This window comes from Podarcis gaigeae, assembly GCF_964106915.1.
Source record: "Podarcis gaigeae genome assembly, chromosome: 3".
Taxonomy (NCBI): Eukaryota; Metazoa; Chordata; class Lepidosauria; order Squamata; family Lacertidae; genus Podarcis; species Podarcis gaigeae.
The window spans coordinates 110021110-110044413 of record NC_139680.1 but is presented as its reverse complement, the minus strand read 5'-3'; the positions used below and the strand labels follow the sequence as shown (position 1 = coordinate 110044413).

Below are 23304 nucleotides of genomic sequence, written 5' to 3'. Positions count from 1 at the left end.
ACAAAACAAAAAATCGCAGGGACCCAGAGCTCCCCACACAGGCCCACCTCCCAGTCAGTCAATGTTTGGAGAACACAGAGGCTCACCCGCTTGGTGGTTTGACAAGACTGAAGGGAAGCAAGCAGACTTACAGGAACTTCCCCGATAGCTCAAGATGGGGAGGAAGCTGACCTTAAGAGGACAGGCGTTGCCAGGTACGTGTCATCTGAGGTGAGCATCCTCTGGCAAAGTGCGCTGCTCAATGGCTGAATGGAACAGGTTTAACACTCTCCCTGCCTTTGGGCCCAAGATATAAGCTCCAGGGTAGCTTGCTTTCGTTTCAAAGCCCACACAGGTACTTCCAACCGCAGAGCGCTGGCGATGGCAGGGTGACCGGCCTGTGGCTCATTTGCTCCAGTTGGGAAGGAACCCGGCTCTGCTTGGTCTCCTACCCTCCCCATTGAGCTGGGTGCTTTCCCTTTTTGAGTTGAAAGACATCAGTGCACCTTAACGGCTGAGTCCAGGAGACCCAGCCCTGAAGGAGCACTTTTACTGAAGCTGGGCGTTTCCTGAAACAAGCAGAGAGGCTGCAACAGGTGTTCTGATGTGTGTGAGGTTGAGTCTGTGTTTTAACAGGACAAAAAAATAACAACCACCCCCATTCCCTTCCTACGCAAACAGCTCCCCCACCTTGTCAGATGGCAGGCGGAGAGGTGCAGAGCTTGCGTTCCTCTGCCAAGTGAAGGAATGTCACAGTAGGCTACATGATTTGATAGAGGCCGATGGGAAACTCTTCTGCAGCAGCCAGGAGTTGCATTTGGTAGTCGTTTGAGCAGAAACCGTGGCTTACTCATGTTAGAAACAGCAGTTTACTTCCATCTCCCGGAAGATTAAGGGTAGAAGATGTTCTCAGCTTCATTCTCATCCCCCTTCCAGGGAATTGGGGAACCACTCTTTCCTTGAGAGTGACAATTTCTCCACCTGAACAGACACTGCAACACCTTATAAGAAAAAAACCAGACTCTGCTCCACATGACAGGGCAACTGAAAAAGTTCTTCAAGATAAGGTATTCTTTTTTAATTTTTAAAAGTTTATCAATAGCCTCTTATATACATATAATATTCACAAAGTGGTTCATGATAGTAGCTCTTTGCTGGTGAGGTCTTGCCGGTCCTTCTCCTTGCCGTTGGTTCAGAGTGGAGAGCCCCAGTGGTGTGCTCCTTCGTCGGCTTTCAAGGCCCCGAACTTTTAATGAATCCCACGTGCTATTATTAGCTAGGCACTGAAAGCATTCCGTTTTCATCTGCTGTATCCAAAATTTTACAGATAACTGGCGATTCCACCTGAAGGGAGAAATATATACACACACACAAAACAATGGTGATAAGCATCAAACAGAAGGAAGAAAACAACATCAGACCTACCATCTATGACAGAACGGATTACAAAGCGCTTGACTCGTGGCATATGTTGGAAAACTGACCCAATATTGACATAAGGCGAAGAAGAAATAATGGTAGGTACTCAGTTTATCAAAAAATGAGGAGGGATACATTTTGGAATGATGATGTGCAGGATAATGGCCAGCCATTTGCTTTATTAACAGCCAGCATACAGAACTTCAAGTTCAGGGAATAATGATTGCAAGCAGACTATTTATGGGCACTATTTTAATGTAAGATGTGTCTTGGCTTTTAAAATTCAGAATGAACAAATGCCTAAAAAAGAAAGTGGAAGTTCTACATTCTCCCGCAGCTTATGGTTCTGAGAACTTTTAAGTTCCTTGGAGCAGAAACATGTATGTTATTTTATTTCAATTTTATGGCAGACCGTGACATTATGTTCCATAGAAACATCTGTAGAAGCCAGAATGAGGCTATGCAGATACCAGGCATAAAGATGAAAGACTGTTATCACCTGGGGACAGGGCAACCCTAACCTTTCCCCCGTATAAGAACAAACAGCTGCCATCCTTTCCTGTAGGAAAGAGACAAGTCCAGCACCAGAAAATGAAATGAAATCTGTCCACAGCTCTGGCAGGATGTGGGTTTCACACTAATTTAGCAGGACCTCAAAAGGCAAGGCATTCCACTTGAGCTCCACCCAGGGTCCTTGCAATGTTTGGAATTAGCTTTGCTAGCGTGCTCTGTATCCACTCCCTGCTGTGGCAGGCCTTTGGGCAGCAACGAGGCAAGCAGCCTTATCCAAAGCCCTTTGCATGCTCGTCATTATTACTGAGCATTTATCTCACAATGCCAACCAGCACAAAATTATTTCCCTTTCCTATACCAGAGTTGGGAGGGGTTTGGATTTTTAGATGTCCAAAGGAATCCAGACTTTCATAAGAAAAGAAAACGTTAAAAGGTATGGCCCAAACAAAAGTTGCATTTTGTTGCGCATCTCTCTCCACTGGCAGATCCAGAGGTGGCTTCCATGAGCAGAAAGTGGAGGGGAGAGGCAATTTTGGCTCATTCCCTCTTCTCTCAGGAGCCCCTTGTGTCTCCCCATTGCCACTGTTTCAAAGAGCCCACTAACGTTTTGGAGAAGATTTTTCTTTTCTCAGTGGCAGGGGGTGGGGAGAGCGGAACAAAAATCATTGAGTCCCGCCTGTCAGGGGAAAAGGCAGGGTATAAATATAATGAAGAACCTTATTTCATCTGAAACACCCCACTGGATCTGCACACACCTCTCTCCCATTTAAATAAGTAAGGTCTTCCAAGTCTTTAACTTTTGGTTGGGTTGTGCCCAATGTTCTTAGCATTTAAAAAAACCAAAACCATCTTCTCTCGGAAAGTAACTTTTGCCCAACCGAAAAGACAGAGAGGACGTTTGCATCTCAAAACCTAAGCCTGCCTTTCAGCTCTCCCAGCGTGTGGTCTAATCAGAAAGTTCCTGACAAAAACATTACTCCTGCCAACAGATTTTTCTCATTATTTCTATCATCAGAACAACCTCGACTCTTGAACCCTTTCTCAAGCACGAAGGCATGAGGTGAAGAGAATCTGAATCGAAAACAGCAGCATCTTAGCGAGCCTCTCTGCTGATTTTGAAATGCAAAGTGCCTTTAAAGACCACTCCGGCATTCGAACGGCGCCCTTGAAGAAGGGCACAGAAAATGGCTTTAATGAGCTCTCTTAGATCAATCTGGAGCCATTATCTTCCAATTAGGCCTATAAATAAAAGCTCTTGGAAAACAGCGAGTCCAGAACTGAGGGTCTGTCTCATAGGTAGGATCAGTACACTGCCCCAATATGCACTTCAGAAAGGCTCGCCACTGGGTCCTGAAGGAAGCTGTTGCAGAAAATAAAATGCTCGTCTCACAGACGGATGGGAAACTGAAAGCTCTGTTTCAAAGCTTCCATGTTTTCTGTAAGTGAAATGCACTTTTCTGCAGAGGAAAAAGTGTCTTCCTAGAGGTCAGCGGGGCTAGTGGCAAGGTCAGAAATACATACCCCGAGGACGTACTGACAGGAGTGAGGCTCCAGCATATAGACAGTGACTGCGTGAGGAGAATCCGATTCTTTGCACCTTAAGACAGAAATAGATGTTAGTGGGTGACTGGCACCTAGAGAACAATGGTTGCTTAACAGACTAATGCCCAGTGCCAAGGATGTGCCAAGTCTGTGAAGAAACCCTAAAGGCGGTGCAAGGCTTGGGTGAAATACCGGCACAATGTCACACTCCTGTGTGACATTTCCTGGTGTTGGTATATGAACGTATCAGTTTAAGCCAGGGGTTGGCAAAAATTTTTAGCTGTGGGCCGGTCCACTGTCCCTCAGACCTTGTGGCGGGCTGGAGAGGCAGCATGGGGGGGGGAAGAAGAGGCGAGGGGGGCTAGTAATCCTCCCCACCCCCAGCGCTTACCTCCCAGGGGCTGCTGCTGCCGCTGCCACTGCTGCTTCTTGTGGGTAGACCAGTATAAAGTAAGCAGCACATAAGCGGCACACAAAACACTAAAAAACCATTCTACGTTCTAAATCTTATATTAATAATCCAAAAATTGAGAGAGCTATGTACAAGGTCTACTACAGAAGCCACAAACAGAAAACTCACTCAAATTGGGTCCAAAAGGAAGATTCAGTCTTTAAAGGTTCCTTTAGCCAGGCTTTTGTAGATATCAACAAAGGTAAGTCGGATCAAACGAGTGTCGGTGATGTTACGTACAAGAGCTACACAGGGTGTGCAGCTTACTTTATACTGGTCTACTGGCAGCATAGGTTCATTTCTTCAGAGCTTCTCATTGGTAGGCAGAGAGATCTCGTCCACTCTGCTCTCTGACCCACAGGAGCACCAGGGCGGGGGGAAGATGAGCAGCCTCTAGGCAGGGCGGGGAGAAGCCAGGAGGAGGCGCCACTGTGGTGTGTGTGTGTGTGTGTGTGTGTGTGTGGATGGAATGGCGCAGGGGGAAAAATGGCGCAGCCCGAATGAAGAGAATCTGCATGCTAATCCACGGACAGTCCGTGGGCCGGGTCCTGAAGGCAATTGGGCCTGATCCAGCCCGTGGACCTTAGTTTGCTGACCCCTGGTTTAAGCAGAGATAGGCAGATATGTAAAAGTTGATGGGTTGGGGATGCCGTGAAGCCAGCAGAGCAGGCATAGAGAAACATGCAGAAGCTTGTTTCTCCAGGAAACACAAGGCAGGGATAGACACTTGCATCAGCAGACACTAGACTGCTGAGTTAGGGTTCACTATCTAGTGAAGATGGCTGAGATTTTTATCACTCTGAGCAGCAGACATGGCATTCTCTAGCAAAAGCGCTTCTGAGCGCGGAGAGTTATCTGAAGCGGGGAAATAATTAAAATCCCTTGCAGAGCACAGGCAAACCTTTGGGCATACTTAAAGAAGATCTCAGGATTGTGCCCAGTTAGTAAAGATACAGTCATGCAGTTCCTTAAAAGTACAGCCAGATACATTTTTAGAGCCTTCCATTAGGGCAAAGCATATAAATCAAGTCAGCCTGGAACAGGATAATTTTTAAGGGGGCCAACTCACTTCAATTTCACTGTCACCTGTCGAGGTTTGTCAGTCAAGTCACAAAGATCTCCGTTTCCGTAGTAGTGAGACACCATTCTGCCGGAAAGTCCCAAAATTAGAGGTTGGTCAGTTAAAACGTTTAGTCAACTCACTACTTGGTACCTATGCAAGTATTACAACGTGCCCAAGCAAAAATCACGAAAAGGGCTGAATTTTGTGTGCTGCCTTCTGGAATTTGACGCTTGCACAATGTCCAAAACTTGAAGGCATTTTTCTTCTGAGCTTGGAAATACCAAAGGAATTCAAAAATCAGCAAATGCCCCCCTCCCCCGTTTTACCCTTACAACAAACTGTTAAGGTGGATCTGGATAGGAAATAATGACCAGCCAAATGATCACAAAGGGATCAGAATCTCTGTCTCGGAAGCACAGGGGCGTGGAACATTTCTGGTTCCGTGGGTCAGGTCCTTCAAACCAAATGGCAGGCAGCAAGACATTACTAAAGGGCAGTTCCCCCCGCCTTGCTTTCAAAGGGGGGGGGGGGAAGCCTTCCTGTTAGCTTTGCTGTCTGCTACATTCCTACAGAGAGCCCTCTCACACACCTGGACCCAGCAGGATTGCCATGGTGTTGCACATCAGGTGAATCAGGAAGGGGATTTCTAGCGCTGGGTTTGGATGTGTGCAAGAACTCCCTACAGAGAGCTTGTGATGGCATCCAGACCAAGCATGATCACCTTCCTGTTGCTGCGGCGTCTTTGTGTGTGTGTGTACTTCTCCTTTAAGTGTGTAGGCAGTGGTAGCAGGGGGATGGAGAAGACTCGACCCTGTACCCTGCTGCTGCCACTGGCTTGCTGGCTTAAAGGAGAACCACCAGCTGCTTCAAAAAGAGCTTTTGCACAAGGCTTTAATCCTCACTCACCAGAGGATGAGCAGAGAATAAATTCTGCCTTGGCTGTATTGGTAACAGGGTGAACAGCCAATGCAGGATTAAATCACATTCTCCCAAGCATAATAAAATAATAAAAATAATTTATTATTTGTACCCGGCCCATCTGGCTGGGTTTCCTCAGCCACTCTGGGCGGATCCCAAAAGAATATTAATTTAAAAAGCGGTAAAATATCAAACATTAAAAACTTCTCTAAACAGGGCTGCCTTCAGATGCCTTCTCAAAGTCAGATGGTTGTTTATTTCCTTGACATCTGATGGGCAGTGTTCCACAGGGTGGGCACCACTACCAAGAAGGCCTTTTGCCAGCTAGTAGCTTCTTATAAAGTAGATGGGTTCTCTCCTCACACCTTTTTAGGCCGGTTGGCACAGTGAGGGGAAGTCTGCACTTTTAAAAAGCATGGGATGGATTCAAGATGCAGAGATTTTAATTCCAAGACTAAGGCTGGAGACAGTGAGCATTGGTGACTTGGAAAACAATTCTGCTATATAACTGATTTTAAAGACCAGCTGCAACGATGTGGCAAGCCCCATCTCTGAGGTTTTATCCAAAAACCAGCTCAGGCATACTTCACTGTTTGTAGACCGTCGTCTTTGAGGTGATATGCTCTGGCAACATTTTTTTGCGCCCACTGAAGGTGTTCTTCCTTGTTCCACGTGCCCACAACTATGGTCGTCTTGGCATTATCTTTATCCTGAAAGAGGACAACAATTCTCCTTTTTACTGAAACGAAAATGCTACACAGATCCCTTTTCTTCTTGCACAATGCGCCATTTTTAATGTTTTATTCTTTGCCATTATTTCCGAGACTAAAATGGGTAAGATTCGTTTGATATGTGCTGAATCTGCAAGTGGCTGTATTCTAAGTGAACTTGGTTCACTCAAACTCATAAATCCTTCAAGAAGCAATAGTCATGCTATTGGGAAAGAAACTCCACTGAAACAGCCTGAAAAATACTGCAAAACTACTTTAAAAAAAAATAAAACGTGAATTTGCAATGTTTGACAAGACAGTGAATAAAAACATAACTCTTAAAGATGAAATTTGCCTAACGGAGGCTTGTCCATAGGCACAATTGCTGATGGTTTTCTGTATAGAAGTCACAGTCAGATAAAAGGTAAAGGGGATGATAGGCAGGACTATGATGTTGAAAGCGCTTCGGAATTCAGACCGTGGGAAGCCAAAACAAAAATTATTACAGTTTGGAAGACAATTGGACTTTTTTATTTTAGTTTTTTTTTATTTTTATTGGAATTGATTTGATATGTTAATTGGATGTTTTTATTGGAAAATTAATAAACGCTTAAAAAAAAAAAAAGGTAAAGGGACCCCTGACCATTAGGTCCAGTTGCGGACGACTCTGGGATTGCAGTGCTCACCTCGCTTTACTGGCTGAGGGAGCTGGCGTACAGCTTCTGGGTCATGTGGCCAGTGTGACTAAGCCGCTTTTGAGGAACCAGAGCAGTGCACGGAAACGCCGTTTACCTTCCCGCCGGAGTGGTACCTATTTATCTACTTGCACTTTGATGTGCTTTCGAACTGCTAGGTTGGCAGGAGCAGGGACCGAGCAACAGGAGCTCACCCCGTTGCGGGGATTTGAACCGCCGACCTTCTGATTGGCAAGCCCTAGGCTCTGCGGTTTAACCCACAGCGCCACCTGCGTCCCTTTCACAGTCAGGTAGCCACAAATAAATAAGAGAACGTCCAGCAGAATCTTCTCCTGCCAAGTCCCATTAAAATGAATGGGAACTGTGTGAGGGCACTTCTGCACTTCTCCAGTTCCCATCCACAGAAAGCTGCCCTACACATTTCATGGCAGCAGCTTTCCAAGGCTCCAGATGGAAGTCTTTTCACGCTAGAGTTGGAGACGTTGGGGACCTTCTGCTTGCACAGCATGTGATCTACTACTGAGCTACAGCCCTTCTCCAGAGCTGCTTGCAAATACAGTGGTGCCCCGCAAGACGAACGCCTCGCAAGACGGAAAACCCGCTAGACGAAAGGGTTTTCCGTTTTGGAGGTGCTTCGCAAAACGAATTTCCTATGGGCTTGCTTCGCAAGACGAAAATGTCTTGCGAGTTCCTGCGGTTTTTCCCCCTCCCCCCTTTTTCTAAGCCGCTAAGCTGCTTATCAGCTGATCCGCTAAGCCGCTAATAGCGCTAATCCGCTAAGGCACTAATGGGCTTGCTTCGCAAGACGAAAAAACCGCAAGACAAAGAGACTCGCGGAACGGATTCTTTTCGTCAACAACAATTTATTATTTGTGCCCCAACCATCTGGTTGGGTTTCCCCAGCCACTCTCGGTGGCTTCCAGCAAAGATTAAAAATACATTAAAATGTCACACATTAAAAATTTCCCTGAACATAACTTCCTTCTGCATAGCATGAGACCATTTCAGGGTCAGAGCTAGAACAGGATGTTTTGCAACCCGAGTGCCATTATAGGCAGACTTCCTACGTGTGCATCACATGCAAAAAGCAGACTAGCTTCAGTTCTGACCATATGGGGTTTTAGGGCTGTCGGGAAATGGCTGACGATCGCAAGCATATCGTGAAATGTTTTCTGCCCCTAAATCACTGAACTTGGGGATGGCACTGTGAAGCAAGGGGGGGGGGTGATCTGGAGCTGCATCTTAGTGGTAAAGCACATGCTTTACATGCAGGAGGCCCAAGGTTTGGTCTCCGTCATCTCCCAATAGGGGAGGGAAAGGCTCTTGTCTGCAGCCTTTGAGAACCACTCCCAGTCAGGGCACAACACTGAGCTAGATGAGCCAGAGGTTCAGTGGCACAGGGCAGCTTCCCTTGCTCCTGTGTTTGTTTAGCACAGGAATGGGGAAACTTTCATTACAGTCATACCTTGGGTTACAGACGCTCCAGAGTGTGTGTTTTTGGGTTGTGCACTGTGCTGAAGCCGGAAGCACCGGAACAGGTTACTTCCGGGTTTCGGCGCTCGCATATGCGCAGAAGCACTAAATTGCGCTTTTCACATGCGCAGAGGCGCCGAATCGTGACCCGCATGTGTGTATACGTGGAGCTGCAGGTTGTAAACGTGCCTCCCACACGGATCACGTTCACAACCCGAGCATCCACTGTATTTCTTGAACTAAGGAAGAAACATGCAGGAAAGTGATGGATTGAAGAGGAAGAGGCAGGATAGATGGGATCTCCCAGGGAGGGAGACTGGGGGAAGAGGGGGAAGCTCCCAGGTGAGAGCTAGGATGTTCACGCTTCTGCATGTGGAATAAAGGTTAAGATTAAATTTTCAGAGTGGGCTCTGTAATTTCCTTCTGTTCTTCTCTTCATTTCCTTCCTTTCTTTATCCTTCTTTTTTTTCTTTTCTAGATTAGTGTGATTTTTATTTTATGTTGAAAACTATTAAGAAACATTTATTTTAAAAAGGAATGGGGAAACTTTCCAGCCCAGTGGGCCATATCTTTATGTCTCCCCCAGTTCAAACATGGGGGGGGGGGGAAGCCACAACACTGTCATGTGACAGAGACCTTTCAAAGTCCCTTGCACAATGCTTTCTAAGCGCTGACCACCAGCTGGTTGGAAGCACTATGCAAAGTACCTTGCAATTAGGGCTGGGCGATATCTCGTCCAAAACTGGTTCGAAGTCCGTATCGGTTTCATAACTTTGACCTGGCAATATATTGTGAATCATGATGTGCGTGCGTGCATGCACGAATCACAATGTGGGAAAAACCATGAATCCAGCCAATGTCTCTACATAGCTCCATACGTATTTCAGACATTGCAAATATCAGTATACAGTGGTACCCCTGGTTGCGGACAGGATCCATTTCGGAGCTCCAGTCAGCTCCTGAGGTTTCCGCAACCGGAGGGACCGCTTCTGCACATGGTAGAGCACTTCTGCGGATGCGCGCACAGCAAAAACCCGGAAATATACTTTCGGGTTTGCCGCTTACGTATCCCGAAGTTTACATAAGCAGAGGTACGACCGTATTGCAATGTTTAGTTGGTGATATATCGTGATGTTGAGAACCAGATATTGCCCAGCCCTATGTACAATGCATGTGCTCAGTGCTTCCCAAATGCCAAACACACCCAGCTGGTGGTTGTGAACTTGGGAAAAGACTGTACGGTGAGGCTTGGCAAGCAACCCTTTTTAGCCCTGCCCTGCTTTTCCTTGCCCTCAGGTGCAAGGCAGGTGGGCATGGGTCTGCCCAAAATGTCCTGGTGGGCTGCAGGTTCCCCAAACCCCTTGCACAGCACCCTAATAAAACACAGCAGCAGTAGCAAAGGCACCAATGAATTTTACTAACTGCAGCCCTGCTTTAAAGAACTTTCCTGTGCAGCAGCAAATTTGATTTTAAAAAGCTGTATGTGGCCACCTAGCGGCAGAACCTTCCAATGGCTGTTTCTACGTACCTTGTGATACTGATGCACATATTTGCCATAGCAGAATTCATACCTCCACCAGCCAACACCCTAGGAAGAAGAGAAGGCAATAAAACTCAAGCAATCCAAGCTGCTTCCAGCAAGAACAACACCCATCAGGTTTTTTAAAAAAGCAAACACAAGTCAATGTATGTTTCTAACCCTCAGATCTCCGTAGAAAGTCTAGATATAACATGAGGGCACTGCTAAGAGTTTTGAGACTGGGGTGATGGTGTGGAGCAGGCACACTTCCAGGGTCCAAGCTGAGACCCACTCTCTTTACTGCTCTGCTTTGCTTAACATTTGCAGGAAGACAAAATACAAAAGTTAAAATGACTGGGGTTCTGGGTGGAATCAAGAGAAATAATGGGAGGGAGACGGCAAAACACACGTGCAAAGTCGAGCCCAGTGCATAGACTTGATTCCTCACCCCATGAAAGCAGTAAGACCCGCTAAGGAACTCTTTTATGAGCTGATCATCGGTCAGTTTGGAAATGTGTGTCGTTCCAACCGTTAACAGATGTGGCGTTCCAACGGCAACTGGCTTGTGGAAGGAGGAAAACTTCTCTTCCTTTGCTGAATTCACTTCTTCCTGAAATTAATGTATGTGCAGATTTAGATGGTACTGCGAATTTGATTTTTAGTGAGGATAGCCCTCTTAGTCTGCCACAGAACACAAAGAAAGAGACACATTCTATGTTAAGGATTAACAGATGTATTGTGACGTGCACTAATGTGCACACATGGTCAAATGCAGGCTGAATACTGCATGCTCGCTGACCCTCAGTTGGCAGATTCACACACTTCACACATATCACACAGGTAAAGGGGGGAGGCAGGGACACGGGTGGCCCTGTGGGTTAAACCACAGAGCCTAGGACTTGCCGATCAGAAGGTTGGCAGTTCGAATCCCCGTGACAGGGTGAGCTCCCATTGTTTGGTCCCTGCTCCTGCCCACCTAGCAGTTCGAAAGCATGTCAAAGTGCAAGTAGATAAATAGGAACTGCTCCGGCAGGAAGGTAAACAGCGTTTCCATGCACTGCTCTGTTTCGCCAGAAGCAGCTTAGTCATGCTTGCCACATGACCCGGAAGCTGTATCCCGGCTCCCTTGGCCAATAAAGCGAGATGAGCGCCACACCCCAGAGTCGGCCACGACTGGACCTAATGGTCAGGGGTCCCTTTACCTTTAAGGGGGGGGGGGAGGTAACACAGTGTGGCCAAAAAGCCACAACCATATGAGACATGCGGCTTGTGAGACTTCTAAACCAATCTCAAATGTATGTGAGAAAAGCACAGCAGCCTTAAACTGTTGCAGTAGCTGGTGATAGCACAATTCTAGCTTTAATAGACTGATTTATTATCTGCAGCGTGAAAGACACTACTGGTTCCTGAATGAGGTTAAGATAGAGCAGAACTGGGCAACCTGTTTGGCGGGGGGAGGGGGGGCGGGGAGAGAGAGAGAGAGAGAGAGAGAGAGAGAGAAAGCAGGCCACCACTTTTGGGCCACTGAAATCCCAGCATTAATTTTGCATAGCAGAATTCCCCAGCAGAAGTAAAACCTCGCCATCCAGAAAGGGTAGATTAATAGCAGGATTTTCCACACTTGTGTCATCAGCAATACGCCTCTGGGCTCCTACCTCCTTGCCTCTTCTATAAGGCGGCTTCATCATTTCTTGCTGCTGTTGGTGCTCCTGCTCCAGCTGCTCCAGTTTTTGCAAGTTATGGGGCTTAAGTGGGGCTCCTGGCAGCGACTGGCAAAATATGTCATTCACGGGGGACGCTCTGAACCTGTGCAAACAACAGCAAACTTTTATCATGGGGTGGTTCACGCACAGCTCCTGCACGAAAGGTTTTGTGGCCCCAATAGAGCATATACTAATAAAAATCAAAACTGTTTTAAAAAAGAAATTTAACTGAACCACCATTGTGGTGCCATTATGCTAAGTTTTTAAACAAACAAACAAACAAACAAACAAACAAACAAACAAACAAACAAGCAAGCAAATATAAAAGATCATTTTTACTTCCTGGTTCACACTAATATTAGAAAGCTCATATCTACACCAAGTTTCTGGGGGCAGAATTACACATTACCCCAAACATAGGGTTGCCACTGTAAACAGAACCCCATATCAAGTTTTTTCCTCTCTCTCTCATTATAGGAAGCACCTCTTGGGTCACAATGTCAACACCCTGTGCATTTTTCTGTACTTGAACCAAGGATGTGGAACTGAGGCAAAGAAGCACAGCAGGTGAATATGTTGAAATGCTGATAGGTTATCCAACATTTTTACAGGGGAAGAGATAATCTAATACAGAAATGCCTCTTCTGGTAGCCAGCCTGTCTCAGGTATAATAACTCACTTAATGTCACACTAGAACATGGTTTAGTTCAATATTACAAGATAGGATGAGCTAAGGGAGTCTTGGACTAATATGCTAACCTCTGCCCTCAGCCGTATTTACTTTTGATTTCCCTTATTTTGTGCAAATCAGGAATTGTGCCTTATAACAGACAGTGGTCATTTGAAGAACAAGCCAACTTCCAACAGAGGCTTCTGAAGCTGGCTGACTGCACTAATGAGAGTTGGCTATAAATCAAAATCGCTGGCTTGTACACAAAACGCAAGCAGAGATTCAGTGTAAACGAATAAAATTGCAGCTGAAGGATTCACCCTGGCTGCACAGGAGGAGGAGAGGGGAGTGCATGAGTCCAAGGTTTGTTCCAACCTCTGCATGATTTAGCATGATGTACAAATTTGTGTGACGTTCAGCCTGGAACCTCCCTTAGGTTAACAGATGAAAGTTCTGCGAGGAGAGTGAATGAGAGGGAACTCTTCAGAAAATATTGTTCCAGGTGGCTACTAGAAGGCCTGACCTGGATGCAGCACTGGCCTGAATTCCTTACCTGTATTTAGGATGACTGCATAAGAGAGGGGTCAAAATGACCACTTCGTATTCGCATGTAGTAACTTCAGCCACTGAAAGGATTTCATGCTTGGCCTCCGGATGGCAGACATACATGACTGAACTTGATCTGGGCAAGTTTTGCCTCAGGGTACAAGGTGTGCCATTTCCCATCCCAATGGGATAATATGGGGTCATCTGCCCTTCTATATTTTTCATAGGAATCTATATTAGCGAAATAAAATAAGGAAAATGAATGTATTACTTTGGGCGGCTACTAAGTTTGCTTAAATGCGAATTCTTCTTTAGCATGTCTACTTTGCATTCGGTGGGTTTTCTGCTCTGCAGCCGTGGTAGAAACTATCTTGAAGGGGGGGGGGGGGAACAAAAGACAACCTAATCTGGCAATGCAGTGTATAGCATCAGGACTAACAAAAACAGTCGCTTTCCCTTAATAAAAACAGACTTGAATCAAACAATATTATATGCAAGAAAAGGAAGAACACATCAACTTCAAAAAGAGAGAGGGAGCTTCAACAATCTAGATCAGCCTTCTCTGGGGCTTATGAGGAGCTTCAGACCCAAACATCTGAAAGGCATTAGCTTGCTGAAGGCTGATCTAGATACAGATATGAGTTAAACTGATCATGGAGCAGGAGAGCAAAGGCAACCTTTTCCTACTTGCCTCTTTGGCGCTGTCTTTCTCATTTTCCTTCTCTTCTTGCTCTGGAATACATTTCAAGCAGGACAAGAATCACATTTTAGTCACAGTTTGCTATATAGAAACCAATACAGAGCCAGGAAGCAAATCAGCTGAAACAAAGATTCTGTATCTCAACAGACCTTTCACTCTCTGGATATAAATCTGACTTAAGAATCCAGTATTGAGTGACAGATCCGACACTGCCATTCAAATATAAGCTACATGCCAGCCTGTGAATACTGAACAGCATGAATGAGGAAGGGGGACATTTTCAGGCAATATTTAAAGGAGGACTTGGTTTCTCCATGCTGGGGTTATTTTCAGTCTCAGATGGTAGGAAAATAGCCCAGTGTTTCAAGTGCCATGACCTGTGCAGATATAACAGAAGAGTTTCTTGCTCAATCCCTATAAACCCAGCGGCAAGCGGAACTGCACCCAACTGCACTTAAGCTGCCTTTGTTTTTTGTTTTTTTAAATAATATTTATTCAAATTTTAAAGATTACAAAAAGAAAGAGAAAAAATAAAAATAAAAAAGACAGAAAAAATACAAACAATTAAAAAAGAACAAATCGAACCTTTACATAGCTTTCTTTCCTTTACTTATTTCCGTGACCTCCTCACACCTCCCATTTTTGTATTCTAATTCAATTTGTTATTTCAGCAAATCCTTCCAACCTTGTTTTTATCTTAATAATTTGTCTTAATATACTATTTTACATTCTCTCTTTCACCAACTCATTTTTACTTAATCCTATATGTCATTTCTACTAAAACCACATAATTTTCTTTTCCCAACATCTTTCTAGCAATCCTTAATTTTACAGTATTTTTGAAGATAAACTTTAAATTTTTTCCAATCTTCTTCCACTGACTCTTCTCCTTGGTCCCGGATTCTGCCAGTCAAGCACTTAAGCTGCCTTTGAACTTGACTTACATGAATGGCTTGGACAAGATGTTTGACCATGCTCTATAATAGGGGGAGGAGGGGGATAGAAAGAACACAGAGGCCAAATCTGTGTAGTCTTAAATCCCCAAAAGTGAGAGCTGGGCATTGTATGTGTTATGTGTGCTTAGGCTCTTCTCAAACTTCACACTGAATGTTTGGATGGTGCTGATTGTTGGTGAGCAATGGGATAAATTACACAGTGCTTTCCCTAGTGAGTTGAGTGAATGGGTGGTATCTTCTTCCTGACCACTGACATTTCAAGGCAAAATAACACACCTGGATCAAGTATCGGGCTCTTGTGTAGCACGTTCCCGAGAAAGTATTCTTGAATATTTATTTTCTACACAAAAAAAGAGAAAAGACATACATTTTCACTTTTTTGTTTTACAACAACCGTTTCTCCTCCAATGCTTCATAATAATAATAATGATAATAATAATAATATTTGTCATGATAACAAAACAATAAAAACATCAGTTTTAAGCTTTATTTTACCCTTGAGGACCAAAGTTTTAATTAGACATACCTGCCCAGTTTCCTTCTCTTCATGATACTGACGAATGTGTTTGCCGTGACAAACTTCGTAAGTCCAATAGGATTCAATCTAAAGAGATAGATATATTTGTATTTGACATTATGATGTCACCATTGTTTTAATGTAACGAAGGAAGTCTTTATGTAAGGGAAATGTCAACCAACCGGTTTTGTCAAAGTCAACAACAACGAAATGAGCTTCAGTGCAATGTCTTTAATGTCCCCACTGCAACTTGTGGATCAAGCAGAGAGCTGAAACAAACTCCAGCCCTTCCTATATAAACTTTGGGCTCCATTAAGTTGCATTATGAGCAGTGGCCTTGCTACTTCAGACCATGCAGGAAGTCCTTTAGAGAATCCTTGGTTACTAACGGTATTCAAGGCTGTTCTTGCGATAAGGAAACACGTCAACAAAATGGATGGGTAAGAATATTTAGATTTGCAGCCTGCCCTCCCTTCAAGGACTCAGGACATGTTGAAATGTGTTGCGTTTCCATAGCAAGCAAATGAAAAGAGAAAAGAAAAAGTAGCTGCAAGATGTAATTGGAGACTCTATTTGAGAGGCAAGCCTCTGATGCATCTATGGAATTGACTCAGGGTTAGCCCTTGGTTCTTGAGCTCAGGTTGGTGAGATAATTTCCATTTTAAAGTCACAGTTGTGTCCATGGTTGGGTATCCATAATGCCCACTGACGTACAAGAAAATTTGGCGCCAGACAGAAACAGCAATGTGTCTGTGTGGTGCTGGTGGGTTTACTGGAAATAAAACATGCACTTCTACTGAGCTTATCCACGCTATAGCATACAGAGTGATGTCAGGATCTGGAGCCTTTTGCCTCAAATTCAAAGTGGACATACCCTGTAAGAGCAGCTGCTTTGTTTAAAGAGAGGCTCCAACAATTCTGCAGGGCTGGGCCCTTTGTAGTCCTTTTCTTCCTCCTAAAAGGAGAACAGCTGGATGTCACTATTACATGGAGGGACACAGAGCTAGGTACATTCATTTATTTTCGCAAGTTCCTTAAAAATTGACATATACGACCCAGTACACAAAGGCTATAATCCCCAAGTAGTTTTTATATTTATGGTTTCTAGGCAGTAATTACTTTTTGTCAACACCATATGCTTAATCCTGTTGGTTTTCTTAAAAGGTCTGGAAAAGAAACCACACAGGCCAAGATCCACAAAATATAGAAGTACCGTAGTTTTCGCTCCAAAACACGCACTTTTTTGCTCCTAGAAAGTAAGGGAAAATGCCTGTGCGTGTTAAGGAGCGAATGCACGGATCGGAGCCATGGCTGCCGTCAGTCAAGCAGAGCGGAGCCGCTTACACACTCTACGAGGCTCTCTCGCTTTGCTTGCTTTAAAGCGACCTGGAGCCGGGGAGGAGGGAGGGAAGGAGAGCCATGGCAGCAAAGCGGGCAGCAGCCGCTTACACGGAGGAGGGACAGACGCTAGCAAAGGTCCGTGCGCTCTCTAAACAGAGCAATGAGGCTGCAGAGGGACGGCAGGAAAGATAAAATTTAAGCAACCAGCAGCAAAATAAAACCAACCTCGAGCTCTGAGCCACGCAGTGAAAACCAGGAAGTTAAAGAAAAAAGGCTGGGGATGAGGGAGAGGGGAAAACTTTGCAAATCCCCGCGTCTCAGCTGATCCGCTGGGAGGGAGCAGCTTGTTTTCAGGCAGGATAGATTCGAGCATTGTCTGGGTCCTAGTGCCCCTATCACTTTTTTGTGCTCCATTCTATTGCTGCTGGTGGCTGCTTATCACTCAGGCTGCAAGGAGGAGCGCTTTTACACAGCTAATGGTGAATCCCCTGCAATCCAAGTCCTCCTCACTTGCTCAAATCTATTCTGCCTCAAAACAAGGAGCGGAAGGAAAAGGCTGCAAACTGTTAAATGGAAAAAAACCCAGGCACAGGGCAAGTACCTTAAGTATACCTTTAAAGCAACAGTGCTCTTTCCCTCCCTCCTCCCTGCTCAGCTCACCGAAAAGCTCCTTCTCCACGCGTGCTCCTTGTCCCTTGAGTGCTTTTCCTTCCCTCCCCACTTAAAATGTGGTTACAAAGCACGGATCCACATGGATCCTCAGGATTTTTGCATTGGGCTACCCCAAACTCACCATCAGATCACATGTCTGTGGCCACAGCATGAACCATAAAAATCATGCACCCACTGTTTTGTTCAGAATATTTTTTTCTTGTTTTCCTCCTCTAAAAACTACGTGCGTGTTATGGTCAGATGCGTGTTATAGAGCGAAAAATACGGTAGTTCTAGGGATCCAAGAGGAATTTATACTTCTTATGGGGGGAAAATAAGGATGATATGTTTCTGGATAATGTTTTATTTTGAATAAAAAAGTAACTAAATAAAAAATTAACCTCCGGAACGAATTAAGTTTGTAACCCGAAGTATCACTGTAATTAAAAGTAGTCCTCAACCTAAAGCTATTGTTGCAGACCCAGGTAATCTGTGGTATAGGATTGCTTATGCCCACCTCTGGCCACTCACGGGCTGGGTCAGCCTGGCGTGATCCACTTGAATAACCTCTTGTTTGGACGATTGCAACATGCTCTGCATGGAATTGCCCTCAAGTATGGTCCAGAGGTTGCTGGTATTGTAGAATGCTGCTGCCAGGCTGCCACCTGGAGCAATGAGGATGGAGCAAATTGCTCCAATCATGGGATTTCTAAGCCACTAGACCAATTCAAGGTATTTGCACTGGTGTATAATGTCCTAAATGACCTAGAAACCCAAGCACTTGAGCTACATGGTAGGTTCTGCAGGGGAGGACCTGCTTGTGCTGTTGTTGCTGCTGCTGCTGAGAGAGACCTGTGGGGTGGTGAGGTGAGGCAGGGCTTCCCTTTAGGGAACTCCCTGCTGACTAAGATTACAGTAGTGGCACCTAGGCACCACCTTAAAACAGTCTTATTTTGCCAGGCTAATGGTTAATTGCCGCACTGCTGCTGTTTGCTGCTACTGCTATAAAGTGGCTATTAACTGGCTGCAATTTTAATTGTATTATGAGTCTTTGCATTTGTTTGGTTTTAAGGTTTGCTTTTAGTTACCCTGTGATTCAAGGAGGAGGAAGGCAAGGCACAAGAGCAATAAGGAAATCAATGAAAAATAATACAGACTAAGCCTCTCTAAAAAGAAAAGCAGTTCTATCTGGACTGACTGTTCCAAAGGTATTGGTCTGGGCTCCCCCAGACTTAACTGCTTTTGAAGAAGGAATCTGCTCAAGCTTATACTCAAATTCAATATATCTATGCCTCAACACCAACTGAACTGTCCAGTGTCTCCTTGCTCTGACCACAACTCCAAAAGGATATGTTAGAGATCCTCTTGTCCAAGGGGCATTAAAAATGAAGCTTCCATTCAAAGTCAGGCAAAAATTCATTTGCCTGTTATGTCACAGCTAATTGCTCTCTCTCTCGACAAACAAACACACTGAAGGTTTTTTGGTTAACATGTTGTGTTTTTAATGTATTTAACACATCCTAAGTATTTTATAGAAAGGTGATGGTATGTTTTATACATAAATTTAGGCTGTAATCCCACACATTTTTATCTGGGCGTATGGGACTTTTTTCCGAGTAGATATGCATGGGAATATTCTGTTAGTTGCTGTAGAAACTCCTTCTTTAAAAGAGAGAGAGAAGACACAGAACTTACCTCATTTCCGCTGGCTAACATTGGAAGAATACACTTATATTTTTCTTTTTCTGAAGTTGTCATAATGATGTAATGATCTTCTTTATACAAAACCCCAGCAGTGGGCTTAAAAAGAAAGAAAAAGGTGGAAATGCCTCAAATGTAAACAAATATAAAAATGTAGTCTTAAATGGGTCTGCTGACTAGTTACTAAAATGGTATTTCAATACAATCTGTGTTTATTGCTTGTGGCCACAGGCCACTGCAAACATATTAAATTGCCTATTAGCACAGACATCAAACATAGATAAATATACACATAATTTAAAATTCAACCGTAGCACTTTCTGGGTTACTCGTAGAATTAGCTTGCTCAAGTTACCTTTACAAAGCACTGAGATACGGTTCAAGAGTCTTTGAACCTGTGTAACATCACTGCCACCAGCTTACCAAGCAGTGTTTTGAGCAATGTAATGTTGAGGGACTTCTAGAAAGTTGTCCCTCTTCATTACTAGAAGACACAAGGCACAGCTTTTTCATATCAGAGAAGAGAGCTGTCCTCCTAAAAGCTCCACCCGCAATGTTCACAAGAGCAGAATTATTTGTGTAGTAAACTTGCCAGAATAATAACTTAACCTGCTTCACTCAATTCAACAGTCTTGTAGGCTGTCATGACTGCAGGGCATAAGAACATGGAAGGGACATGCAAGCTGCTTTATAACAAATCAGGCCATTGGTCCAGTACGGCCCGCCATTATTATTTTTCAAGTAGTGGTTATGTAGAATGCTGTTAAGCTCCACGCAATTGTAATCATTTCCCTCCTTACAAACATTAATGATTTTATTGCTGTACACCATCTTGTAAATTCCCTTTAGCACAGCAACAACACAGCTAATTTTCCAATACATTAAGTTCTTTCCCCTCTTTCAGCTGTTCATAGCTTCTACACAATCAATACAATACTGATGGTGTTATCTTCTCCCTCTGCCCTGCACTTAAGGGATGCCCATTCTTGCCACAGTCAAGGCCTTTTTTAAAAAATTCAGCCCTCAAAATTCCCCCAATATTCCTTTGCAGAAAGGGCTGCCTGTAACTCAAAAATGGTCAAAAATTAAACTGTCTGAGCATGTAGTCACCAGTACTTATTGGTAAGGGATGAGAAGACATTATTAGTCACTTTTTTCCAGAAAGGTGAACTCAAAAGTGATTTACAAGAACAAAATATTGGGGAGTCAACTTTTACTTCTTAATAGGAACCCCCATGGTCTACTCACATATTTTAAGTGAACAAAACCAAGAGTAAATATATACTCAACCTGTCATGACAATTACAGCATATCTGATCTGCATTAAGCAGATTTAGGCATGCATTCTTGCTTAATAGCAAAAGAAATGCCCTGAGAGGTACATGTAGTTGAGCAATCCTTGGAAGAAACACAGGTGCGTGTTCACTAGAGATTGGCCAGTGGCTCCACCAGTAGACCACAGTCTATCTCTTCCCAACCCAAATAACCACATGGAGCCATCCCATTCAAGGCTAAAATAGTCCGGTGTAGCAGATGCTGAAGGACAAGCATTCTCGGTCAGCTCTCAATGACAGCAGTCTCTCCATAAAAGCACCCTGCAGGATCACATCAAAGGTTCATGAGAATCAGCACCATGTTCCAAACAGTGGCCAATCACTTGTATCTAGGGAGCTCACAAACAGGACATGAAGATGACAGCACCCTCGATCCTGCCTGCCCCTCACCATCTTCTGGAAGGCTCCATCTTGGTTATAACATGTAACAGCTGTTGACAGACTTACCATCTGCCAGAAAAATCATCGGTGTCCATATGGGTCCATCAAGAGAAACAACGGATTCAAAAAGCCACAGCAAAGTTATTTATAAGGGTCAACTGAAACAGCACTAACTAGGGAGCATGTTTTTGAGTTCTCCTGGATTCCTTCTGTGCCTGGAGAACACTAAAGTCTGCTCATTAATTTGTGATGCCCCCTCAAAATCAACCCCACCACATTTCTTTCTTTAAAGACGGGTGTGCAGAAGCTAGAATACAGCCTAATGATTGATCTCTGGGTAACCTGCAGCAATCATTACTCGCAATGACAGTTACGAAAAGTACTCTCTTCCCTTAAGTTATACTACTGTCAAGGAAGAAAGAAAGACAAACTTGAGGGTAGTCAGAATGATTTTTGTGTGTGTGTGGAAGGGCTGCAAGCTCAAGGTTATTTCATTCTGAGGATGTGTCGTTTGCTCCACCATTGCTGGATCTCAGGGTCATGAGTAAAAAGAAAAGACAAGACCCTGCATTTCAATATGAATGGCTGTGTCCCTTGTGTGCTGCACCCTCCACCCGCCCTTCCTGCTCTTTATTTAAACTATGTGCTTATCCCCAGGTATTTATCATGCAGCTGCAGGCAAAGCGGATGAGAGAAGGACCACAAACTCCCCTTCGGTTTCGGCAAGACTTTTATGAGGCCCGGAGAAAGAGACAGGATTGCCGTCTTCAAATATCTTAAGGGCCTTCACGTAGAAAAGGCAGCAAACTTGTTTTTGTTTGTTCTCTCCCTGCCCCGGGGGGACTCCAAGGAAGGAGATTTTAAATGAGGAAGCTCTTTTCATTACTCTCCCTCATAGTAGGGGTTTCTGGATACTAATGGAGACGAGCTGTTGAAATCAAGAGCTCACCTATTCCTAAAGAGTCATTTTACATTTACATTAGAATGCAAACACTTAAAAAGTTTTCTGAAGTTTTCTTTGGCCTATTTTTATATTAAAACAGAAACAAACCAACCCCTGCAACCCTCACATCTGAGTAATGTTGAAATGTCATCCTCTATAGCTGTTTCTCGGCTAAATACAAGAAAAGTGCCGTGGAAATTGAATTACAGCGGCCGGGTAGAAGCTCTTCGGCAGCGGAACGGCCAGCCTCGGGAGGTGGTGGACTTTCGTTTCTTAGGGACAGGTCAAATCTGTGTCCAGGGCAGCTGTTTACCAGCTCCTGGTACGCCGGCTGAGACCCTACCTGCCTGCAGACTGCCGCGCCGGAGTGGTGCATGCTCTGGTCATCTCCCGCTTGGACTACTGCAATGCGCTCTAAGTGGGGCTACCTTTGAAGGTGACCTGGAAACTACAACTCATCCAGAATGCGGCAGCTAGACTGGTGACTGGGAGTGGCCGCCGAGACCACATAACACCGGTCTTGAAAGACCTACATTGGCTCCCAGTACGTTTCCGAGCACAAGTGTTGGTGCTGACCTTTAAAGCCCTAAACGGCCTCGGTCCAGTATATCTGAAGGAGTGTCTCCACACCCATCGTTCTACCCGGACACTGAGGTCCAGTGTCGAGGGCCTTCTGGTGGTTCCCTCACTGCGAGAAGCCAAGTTACAGGAAACCAGGCAGAGGGCCTTCTCGGTAGTGGCACCCGCCCTGTGGAACACCCTCCCACCAGATGTCAAAGAGAACAGCAACCACCAGACTTTTAGAAGACATCTGAAGGCAGCCCTCTTTAGGGAAGCTTTTAATGTTTGATGTATTACAGTATTTTAATATTTTTGGAAGCCCAGCCAGATGGGCGGGGTATAAATAATAAATTATTATTATTATATTATAAAGGTTTTAAAGCAGAGGTCATGGGTGCTTTAGTTGAGATTCCTGCATTGCAGGAGGGTTGAACTAGATGACCCCAAGGGAACCCTTCCCACTCTACGGTGCTGTGAGGCAGCTCCCTCCGGCCTGGACCCCTGGATCCGGCCTCTTCCCCGCTCCCCCGTCCTCATCGCCGCCTGGCCTTCCCTCCCTCCCCTCAGGCCGGCCACCTACCAGGGTGAATTCGATGCCCGGCCAGTTCACTCGGAAAGGGACGTCGTCGCTGAACTGAGGAAGCGACCTTCCTCCGGCCCCGGCCGCCGCCTTCGCCCCCAGGATGGTTACCGCCCCCAGCAGCAATAGCGCCGCCGCCGGCCCCCGACACCGCCGCTGCCCTCGCCGCTCCATCGTGTGGCGGAGCCCGGCGCGGGCGACAGGCGCCCCCACAGGCACCAAACATCGGACGCCCAGGGAAGCCGGCCACGTCTACTTCCGGAAGGAAGGGTGGTTGGCTGGTTGAAAGTCTGCGTCACTTCCTGGCCCTTTCAAACCCAACGAACGGACCAACGGCCGTCTCGCGAGCCGCTCTGTCGGCGCCTCTCTATGGCGCGCAGAGGCCCGCCGCGTCGGTTTTAATCCACTTGTAAAAAAATGTAGAGGGGCCCACCAGTC

General features: G+C 45.1%; 1 protein-coding gene across 2 annotated transcripts; it reads right to left on the bottom strand.

Annotated features, from left to right (window-relative positions):
* Positions 1–1032: 1032 nt before the first annotated feature.
* On the bottom strand, positions 1033–23045 carry ERLEC1 (endoplasmic reticulum lectin 1). Of its 2 annotated transcripts, XM_083733571.1 has the most exons (14): positions 22867–23045; positions 19062–19166; positions 16249–16329; positions 15384–15461; positions 15134–15197; positions 13893–13933; positions 13209–13432; positions 11938–12088; positions 10731–10892; positions 10292–10351; positions 6471–6595; positions 4974–5051; positions 3433–3508; positions 1033–1323 (listed from the first exon to the last, which is right to left on the bottom strand). In XM_083733571.1, the coding sequence occupies exons 1-14, from the start codon at positions 23038–23040 to the stop codon at positions 1252–1254; spliced, it is 1491 nt and encodes a 496-aa protein (XP_083589697.1). In that variant the 5' UTR covers positions 23041–23045; the 3' UTR covers positions 1033–1251. The 2 variants fall into 2 exon arrangements, 1 of the variants encoding a protein (XP_083589697.1); XR_014562758.1 differs by lacking the exons at positions 1033–1323; positions 3433–3508; positions 4974–5051; positions 6471–6595 and adding an exon at positions 9230–9769 and having other exon boundaries at positions 9810–10351.
* Positions 23046–23304: the final 259 nt, after the last annotated feature.